This window comes from Haplochromis burtoni, unplaced genomic scaffold (assembly GCF_018398535.1).
Source record: "Haplochromis burtoni strain Fernald_Lab_line unplaced genomic scaffold, NCSU_Asbu1 Contig_176, whole genome shotgun sequence".
In the NCBI taxonomy this organism is placed as follows: domain Eukaryota; kingdom Metazoa; phylum Chordata; class Actinopteri; order Cichliformes; family Cichlidae; genus Haplochromis; species Haplochromis burtoni.
The window spans coordinates 909,623-919,525 of NW_024582537.1; the positions used below are offsets into that span (position 1 = coordinate 909,623).

General features: G+C 40.8%; 1 protein-coding gene across 1 annotated transcript in view; it reads left to right on the forward strand.

The window, feature by feature from the left end:
• Positions 1-1,350: 1,350 nt before the first annotated feature.
• The window catches only part of pcnx1 (pecanex 1), a gene marked incomplete in the record, with an annotated part of 37,723 nt that continues 29,170 nt past the window's right edge, over positions 1,351-9,903 (forward strand). The window contains 3 exon segments of the mRNA XM_014337352.2: positions 1,351-1,856; positions 3,207-3,421; positions 9,003-9,108. Of these exon segments, the coding sequence (XP_014192838.1) occupies positions 1,704-1,856; positions 3,207-3,421; positions 9,003-9,108 (474 nt within the window).

The following is a 9,903-nucleotide window of genomic DNA, read 5'->3' on the forward strand; positions in this document are numbered from 1 at the left end:
TTCTGATCTGTTTAATTCTTAACATTTAACAGGCTTCACATTTATTTGATCCGTATTTCTTCTGTTTTATTTCAACCTGTGATTAAGATTTGCTGCACTGTAGCGTTTTTCCTGTCTTGCGTCAACCCTGATTTCTTTATATCATGCTACTTTGGATGATGGCTGCCTTTTGTTCTGCTCCCTGTCAAGATGATCTCACACTGCGTCATCTGGTTTCTGGGGATTTTGTTGTGTGTTTTGTGTGACACTTTACACTTTTACTTATTGAAAGCAAAATATAAAGAAATGAGGGGTGGAATTTTGCACATTACTGTATCTGTGCCTGATTCTTATTAATCTCATGATCTGAGTTCATGGGTGGTTGTAGGTTTATTCATTCGTCCCATTTTGTACCTGATTACACTAATTTTGAAGGATTTGTGATAACTGGCAACGAGTCCTTCACATTTCTGTGGAGGATTTATGAACCCACCCTTCATTGAACAACACAATCAGAGCTCAACTTGCTGGTGTGTTTCAGGTCATTGTCTTACTGTATTAGTCAAGTACGCTTGAGCTTTGGTGCACAAACTGGCTGGACATTCTCCTTCAGGATTTTCTGGTATAGCGTGGAGTTCATGGTTCGATCATTACAGGAAGCCGTTCTTTAGATATGCTGCATTCTTTTGTGACATGGATGAGTCATCAAACCCTTAAAGTAATTTTGGTACCTCAGCCACTCCTGGGAAGGTCCACCGATGTTCCAAGTTTTTTCCATTTGTGAATGATGGCTCTCACTGTGGTTGGCTGGAGTTTCTAAGCCTTGAAATATCTTCGTAATCCTTTCCAGGCTGACAGATATCTGTGACTTTGTTTCTCAGTTGTTCCCTTAGATCATGACATGATGTGTTGCTTTTTAAGATCTTTTAACCTACTTCAGTTTGTCAAATATGTTTTATTTTGGTGATTTCTAAATTCGTCAGGTCTGGCTGTAATCAGACCTGGGTATAAGTAGTGAAATTGAACAAAAAAAATGTGCAGTTAATTCATGATTTAACAAAAGGCTTCTTACTTTTTTACAACACCATATATATTAAAAGTGGTTGGAGGTCACCCCACCTTGACTAGTTACCACAGAAAAACAGACATGCCATATTTCACCATGTGGGACCAGGATTTTTGATAATGGGAGAGGATTCGCGTACCATTTTGCATCCTTAATGTAGCAGGTATTTTTTTTTTAACCGACAGGTGTCGTCATTTAGTCATATTTAGTATAAAGCTCCATATATGTGGCTGATTTTTAAAATTTTATTTCATACTTTTATGCTCTCTGCCATCACCCTGTTGAGTCACAATCAAATAAACGTGCCTACTCACTGAAAAATATAATTTTCCAATAAGGAGAGCGAGTGAAAACCAGAAGGGTGAAGGCACAAAGCTTATACGTATGGTCTTATATTTAGTGTAAACAGTACCGATGCCACGAAGAAGAACTTCCTCGCAGGGCGTGGTGGGATAGCAGTCTTGCTCAGTGGAGGACTGAACAGTGCCCCAGCTGGCTGGCTAGCTGCAGAGAGAAGATGGCTGCAGAGGGGATTTTCAGGCCAGTGTCTGAAAACAGAGCGCCGTTTGTCATGTTGAACGACGACTAGCCCCAGCGTGTCACCCCGGTTGTTGTGTCGGTCGGTTCCGCCTGGATTCGTCGGAGGGGATAAAACAACATGGGGTCGCAGACTTTGCAGATCCTGAGGCAGGGGGTCTGGGCTTCAATCACAGGCGGATGGTACTACGACCCCGATCAGAATACGTTCGTCAACGCTTTACATCTCTACATCTGGCTCTTTCTGCTATGTTTCCCCTTCACGCTGTACATGGTGAGCCGCTTTGTCTCCTTTTTATTTTATTTATTTTTATCTCATAGACTGGTATTTCTTTATGTATTTGTCATGACTGTTGACAGCTTAAGTTAACCAAACCAACTGTCCGTTAGGTTAGCAGCCACAGCTCACTAACGGTCGGTCTCGGTCTATTATCTGGAGCGGAGACAACGTACACTAATATTAAACTAAGGAAACGGAGTGGGATATTTGAAGTATAGTTGAATTATCCAAATTATCCATTAAGCAAAAGCATTTCTTAGCAAATAAACCTTATTCTGGTGGAGACGTTAACAAAAGAGCCTTTAACTCCTTCAGGTTTCAGTCTACTGTCCATCAACTAGATCGTACCTAAACGCTCTTTTGTTCATATTCTGTGTTTCGGATAAGGTCAACTTGGATATTTACACTGTGTGAGGCTGTAATCAGTGAATTTATTTTCCCTTCCCCCATCTTTATCTATTTGTTGTCCTCCGGTCGGCAGTGATTTTCGGTATCACCAGTTTTCAGAAGCTACCAGCTGTGACTGTAGGGGCACAGTTCACAAGGATGTTAGCAGTGATCTTCCCCGTGTAAAAGCCCAGGAATCAAAATCATATAGCTGAGAGCTGCTTGTTCAGTTTTTTCATCTCAAAATGTCTTTGTTTGCGGGTTTCCTAAACGGCTTTACTTTCTTAAGGTGCTCTTTTCTGTGGCACGTCAATAAAAGGTTGCTTGCCAAACTTTATGTCCTGCACACATAAAATGCACATTTATAACTGCTGACGTGATTATGAATGTCTGTGTGCTCACTTCTATATAAAGAAACTGGGGTGTTTGAAATAGGTTTGTGGTTTCCTTTCTATTCCTGGAGTGGAAATGCTTTGGTCAGCTCTGTGGTTTATATTGAGCCGCAAGTTTGAGTTGCGCTGCTGCTGTTTGTGAGAGCTACAAGCAGATGCAGGAGGATATCTCAAGGACAAGAGAGAGCCTAGAGCCCATCTAGTCACCTCTTTTTGTAATAGCCTCCTTGTCAGCTGTACTAAGCAGACATAAAATTCATAATCAAATCTTAAGACACTGCAGATGTGTCATAAATAATTGGGACAATAGGTGCAATAATGTAATTATCTTTTTTAGCTGCATTTAGCAGGGCTCATTTTCTCTGTGGCAGTGCTTGGTTCCAGTTCACGGGTTTATAAATGATGTGTCATGTCTGAATGTCCAAATTTAATCAACATCACTCCTGGGCTGCTGAGATAAACACAGGAAAGAAAATGGATATAAAATGCTGTAACATGGGTAAAAATGAAACCGTTAGAGAGTTGTCTATGTAACCTTTTTCCCTACTTCTTCCTCTACTTCCAGGCCCTACCGCCAACCATGGTGATAGTGGGAATCTACTGTGGTGTGATTGCTGCCATGTTCCTGCTGCTGAAGACGGTGAATTACCGCCTCCACTATGCCTTGGATGAGGGGGAGGTGGTGGAGCATCAGGCTAAGGAGAATCAGGGGAGCAGAGGTGGCACAGAGGGGGCTATTGATGGAGGCGTGACCCGAAGGGAGGACAGCAATGGCCCAGGGTAAGTTCACATTATAGTCTGTTGGCGGATTTACTATCTGGAGATGGAGCACTGTAGTGCACAACTGATAAAATATTCTGTAGAGGATGTGCAAGATCATTAAGCAGAAATAAATCGCACTGTAAGATAAGCAGTGTTGGGACTAACGCGTTATTAAGTAACGCGTTACAGTAACTACGTTATTATTGTGGTAACGAGCACGGTAACTAGTTATTATGCCAAAATAGAGCTGGCCGATAGAACGATAACGATATGTATCGCGATATAACTTTTACTCGATAGAGAAATTAAGCTATCGCGATAGACCTCGCCGCTCTTGTCCTCTTAAAATAAAATAAAAAATAAAAAAGAACAACCAATCCAAACTAAGTAGCGCAGAGCCGAACCAATCGCAGCCGCAGCGTCACGTCGCGTGACTTGTTACGTACAGCACAAGTGCCAAGCCGCACGTGTGTTTGTTTGGGAAGCAGCCAGCGGGTAATGGAGGAAATGAGTGTGCCGACTAGAAAAATCAACCGAGCGTGACCGAAGAGAAAACAGATGATGGTTCCAATGCCGGAGAGATTGTCGAAAGGAAGAGCCATAGAAGTCCCGTAGTGTGAAGGTATTTCGGCTATTTCAAGTCTGACAAAAAACAGAGTAGCGTGCACTGTAAATTGTGCCGAAAGCAAGTCTGGAAATACAATAAACTGGTGCATGCGTCACACTGTGCGCCACGTTATTGTTTCGGTGAAATGAATTTCTACAATACTGTTACTGTTAATTCTACTCTCTGCAGTGTTTAAATGCTTACATATACACACAGTTACTGTCCCTCCACACATACGACTCGGTTCTGCTTCTATGCCCCAGCTTTGTTTACTTTTTCCCACCGAGGCTTCTAGACTTCTGATTGGCCAACATTTCTGCACGGTTAGGAATCTAGCGCCACCTGCTGCTTTGGCATGTTCATAGCAGCGTTTTCCTTCATTTCTGCCTTTATGTGTGGACGGGATTATTTTTTAAAACGAAAACGGAAAATCTCCGTTTTCAAAAATACCCGTGTACGTGTGGACGTAGCCTCAGTCTCTGACTGGAAGCGCTAATTCGTCATTCGGCTTTTGTCAGACTAAAGTAACTGTTAAAACTGTTTGAAAAGCTCAGCTATACAACAAGGAGAGATTGAGAATTTCCTTTTAGTTCTCAGTTTATTTGATATTGACAAAAGTTAGTCAGTTTTGTCTGTTCTTCTGTAAAACAAACTAAGATTTATTTTTAGAATTAATATTTTGTTTCTAAGTGGAATTGACAATTTAGTCTGTTTCATTTGTTCTATTTTGAAACTTAAACGCTTTAGCGGCTGCCTTTTGTGTAGTTTGCAATATTTGCCTTTATTTATCTGAAAAAGTCTCATGTTCCTTAAGTACATCTACCCTGTTGAACTTATTATGGGAAATAAATATTTAAATAAAAACAAGCTGCTGATTATTTCACATTTTACTTGTGAGCAACGGCACATTTAAATCTTACAAATATAGTTATTTGGCTTATATCGTGATAGATATCGTTATCGCCTGAAATGAAAAAAACATATCGTGATATGAAAAAATCTCATATCGCCCAGCTCTATGCCAAAATCAGGAACGCGTTAGTCGTTACTGGGATTTAGATAGGGTCGTTCGTGTGGTGGCTATCGCGGAGCTTCCACATATTCCGTAACATTAGCAAGTGGTGGAGGCCAGCAGGTGGATGAGAGAAAGGGGAGGCAAGAGGAGAGACCCGAGGCGGTCGCCGGTCCGAGTGTGAACTGAACTTCAGGTAAGAAGTTATGACCTGCAGTCTCTCTGGGTCAGATATAAACCAAGTTTAGGTGGAGTTTATTTTCGTTATTCTGACTTTTTCCGTACTGGGTACTAGCTAGCATGACGGAGTTTCTATACAGCTGGGTGGGTGCTATAATGTTACTGATGTTGAACTTTATTTTGTTCATGAGGTTAATTATTAGAGTTGCCAACCGTCCCGTAAAAAACAGAGTCGTCTCGTATTCAGAGAAAATATCGCGCGTTTCGTATTGAGGTGAAAAGGAACACAGTTTGTCCCGGACTTCAGCTACAATGAAAAAGACACAAAGCTGGAGCTGTACAGCTGCCTCTTCTTCTCGCATCCGCGCACCCTCCTTCTCCTGTTTCTACTTCAATCATGAAAACTGATCAATGATCAGCTGATCGGCTTTTCTCTCTTGTTTGTTTATCGCCCACTTTGCGCCAGAAAGAGGAAACCAGCGGAGGTCGCGTTAAACAACAGCAGCACGACATGTTAGAATTTATTCAATATTAATTTCTAGTATCAGCTGATGTTTGCTGGAGCCACAGCTGTAAAAGCTGCTGGTCATGTTATTGGTTTGGTTATCTGGTGAGAGGGAAACATGAAGATGAAACCAGGAGATGTCCTTACTGAATCATCAGAGCTGTGATGGAGAAACAGGTTTACCTTTTAGGTGACATGAATGAGTTGAAGGGAAGTTATGAACTGTTTCTGAGAGACAAATAACACCAGGATCCTTTTTTAAGTAGCTGACAGCTGGTAACTGTGCAGGGGCGAATCTAGCAAAGTTTTGCCAAGGGGGCCAGGTAGGGAGAGGGGGGCACAAAGAAGTACTTTTCTTTCTTATTCTCATTTAAAATGTCTAGCTTTTAAAAAATAATTATCTGAGTCTTACAACAAACGATTGATAGATTGATACATATATACCATCAGAACAGTGTACATCACTGTCACAACAGCGTTTGTTTTCATTCAAAGGCTTTATGATTTTTCCTATAATGGCGGGCTGGTCTCTAGTGAAAATGCCCGGGCCAATTTTCTGTCCCAGTCCAGCCCTGTATGCAGCTCATCTGCAGTCTGGTGTTGCCTACATCTTCCTATTCAGAAGGCAGAATTTCTGAGTTCTGAGTACAATCGAAAGCACCACGACTGCAGATTTTGTGTTGGATATAAAAAGCGCACATGACGCTGTGACGTAGGCTAGAATCATGGCAGCGGTCAATGACTGTCCAGGCGTGGGATTTCTCTCGTGGAAATATTCACATTATTTTTTCTTTCTATTGGTAGGTGGCACAGTGCACTTGTGGCAAGTAAGCAAGCTAGAAGACTGCAAAGTTATGGAAGCAACACATTAACAAGAGAATTCTGAGTAAAACCAAAGTTACTTTCCCTAGTAACTAGTTACTTTGAAAGTAACGAGTAACTTGAAGTAACTGAGTTACTTTTGATACAAGTAACTAGTAATGTAACTAAGTTACTAATTTAAAGTAACTTACCCAACACTGAAGATGAGTGATCAGAAAGTGTGACTGACTTTAAGTGATCAGTCACTTCATGTGATCTGTCATTGTCTAATGGAGCTGAGGAAGGAGGTCTGGAGTAGTGATGACTCTGGAAAACACACAAGTTACTCAAAGGTTAGCTGGGTAGCTGCTTTAGGGTGACTTCAAATTATTAAACCATACATGCTGACACCACTTCAGGAAGTTACTTTTAAACAAACTGTTTAGTGACATTTAATTTCTCCTCAGGTAAAACATCTGTTATGTGGCGCTGTTCTAAAAACCATTGCAGAGTTTTCTGTCCGTCTCAATAATATTGCCAACAATTAAGTTTAGATTCATCCAGAACTATTGTGTTTTTCTTTAAAGCTTAATAAATGTGTTGGATGCATTTTCTGGGCCATAAATTTCTATGAAGCTGATTTTTTATTTTTTTATTTTTTTTTTAAATTCAGTCTGTAAAACTAGTGTTACTTACATTAGCGGTCTGTTTCATGTGTTGGTTTTGTTTTGGCACGCTACCAGCACTTGTTGGCCAGTGAAGTGGCGTGAAAGTGTTGGCAGGAAGATTCATCATGTCTCCCACATGTTTGCTTTAAAGTTCAAACCAAACGAGGGAGTACTCCTTAAAGGGAAAAAGAAAAACCTCCAGAGGGCTACCAGTTGACAAAAAATAGAGGTTTTACAGTTATTGCCATGTGCTTTACACAGCATGCACTGGGTTTTATTACTTCTTTTCCTCCCAATTTATTGGATCTGTCATATTGGCAAAGCTCTTGAAGCAAGCGTCATTATTCAGCAGCCATCTTGAAATGCTTTCAGGCACTCATTTGGTTAGTTATTTTGAAGCATTATCTTATTTAAATGTAATTTCAGTGTTCACAGTGACAAACTAAAAAGATGTTAAGATTATTTCTCATTGGCCACATAAATCTACACTTATCTTTAACAGTACAGGTGTATATGTACTTTCAATTAATCCCCACCTTTTGTGGGGATACGTTTCATCAGTGTTAATACTAAGAAACAGTAGTACATTGTAGGAGTACACTTACTGACCACTTTGTTACTAGTTAAAAATGCCTTGTTGGTGGCAGAGTTAAGAGGAGATAAAGAAAAATCAACATGAACTACTAACATAACCACTAATTGACCAAGGTATGCAGAAGAGCATCTCTGTACACACAACACTTTGAGCCTTGAAACTGATGGGCTACAGCAGCAGAAGACCACACCAAGGCCCAATCCGGTTGGCTGTGAACAGGAAACTGAGGCTAGAATTTACACAAGCCCACCAAAACTGGAGAACAGATGATTGAAAAACTTAACCTAGTCTGATTAGTCTCAATTTCTCCTGTGAGATTCAGCAGATGGGGTCAGAATTTGGTGTAAAAACCACTGATACATCCTAACTTGTATAAGTGGTTTTTGGCTTGTGGTGATGGTGTAATGGTGTGTGGGATATTTTTCGGGCTCCTTAGTACCAGTTGAGCATTATTTAGCTGCCGCATGCCAGGTTTCTGACATTAGGTTTAGCTCTCATTCACAGTGAACAAAAGCCACTGAGGTTTCAGCCTTTTACTGCAAATGACTTGAAGAAGTGACTCATACTCACATTCCAGAAGCAGTGCTTAGCAGGATGCTGGGACAGGGGAGAGGCAAAAAAAAAAAGAGAATGAGACCTCTCAACCAGTCATAGCTTTGCCCACACATCTGGAACAGCATTCCAGGTTGTTTGAGTTTGCAGTGAAGCTGACAAGCTCAGATGACATTCATTAAGGTGTTTTTTCTTCTCCTTCTTCTTCTTTATTTCCTCTTCCACCACCCACTCAATTCCCCCACTTCCTGCTCCATTTTTTCCAGTATTTTTTTTTTTTTTGGTGCTACATGTTGTGGTTGATTTCTTTAAGTGTTGTTTTGTGGTCTGACCTGCTATGATGCAGTTTTGGCATATGGAAATGATTTATATCCCTGGCAAGTTGTTTGTTTCTACATACCATCTGGTTAAATAAGCACGTCTGGGCTAAATATAGACCCAGAAAAAAAATCATGGATGCTTTCATCTGTTTTCTCTCTGTGGAATTTCAAAGCCTGTGCAAAATATTTAAAATAAAGGCCTGTTTAAGAAGTTCACTTGGTGTGTTTTCCCTAAATTGAAGCTGCTGCCATCTTCTTTCTGTTTGACTGAAGGAGATAAATGGCATGTAACAGGGCTGAACAATCTTGGTGAACTCGGTAGTTTCCATCGATGTGCATGTGTTTGTGTGTCTGCAAAGGGACCCTGGAGGGGGTATTGAGATGGCAGACTTCATCCGACAAGAGACTCCACCAGTGGACTGCAGTTCCAGGAACTCCTATATTGGGATGGAGTCTAACCAGCAGGTAAGCAGAGCACTGGCCTGCTGTACACTGTGTTCCATAACTAGCTGAAAATAAAAGGATCCTGATTGTCAAGTCCCTTTGCCCCCTGTATTACTTTCTGCAGACCTTTCATTAGATTTATATTTAATAGCTTGCTGATCTTCAATGTTCCTACCAGCTGTTTATTCAAATCCAAGTTAATACATGTTGCGGCTTATTATGATAACCTTTTAGATTCTAGCTTGTACAGCATATTTTGGACTTTTTCAATCTAAGCAATTAACAATTCCAGGTTTCCACAGGAAAGTTGTTACATATGATGGCTGCAGAAAGTGTTGCTGCCAAGTGGGAATACAGTGCAAAGTGGGACTCAACTCATGTAATACTGTCTACTGCTATAAAGCAAATCACTAATTGTGTGGCGTTATATTCAAGAGAAGAGAGAAGGGAGACAGCAGGGAGTTTATTTCCTATTTACAGCATGGGGAAAGCAATGTGTTTATGCACCAGTATAAGTGCACCGCATCGCAGCTGAGCTTGTTTACATTTCATTGAATGCTAAAAGAAATAACCACAAAAGCACTACTTTCCTAACGGTCCCAATAGTGAATTTTGAACAAGGGTTTTCAGAACATGCCTGTTTCTGATATTGCATGTACATACTTTTTCTACAGATTGTCTTATTGTTATCTGTATTGTGCTTCTAGTAAGCAGAGCTATTTAGCAGGGCATGCTAAGTTCCATCCATCCATCCATCCATCCATCCATCTTCTTCCGCTTTATCTGGGGCCGGGTCGCGGGGGCAGCAGCCTAAGC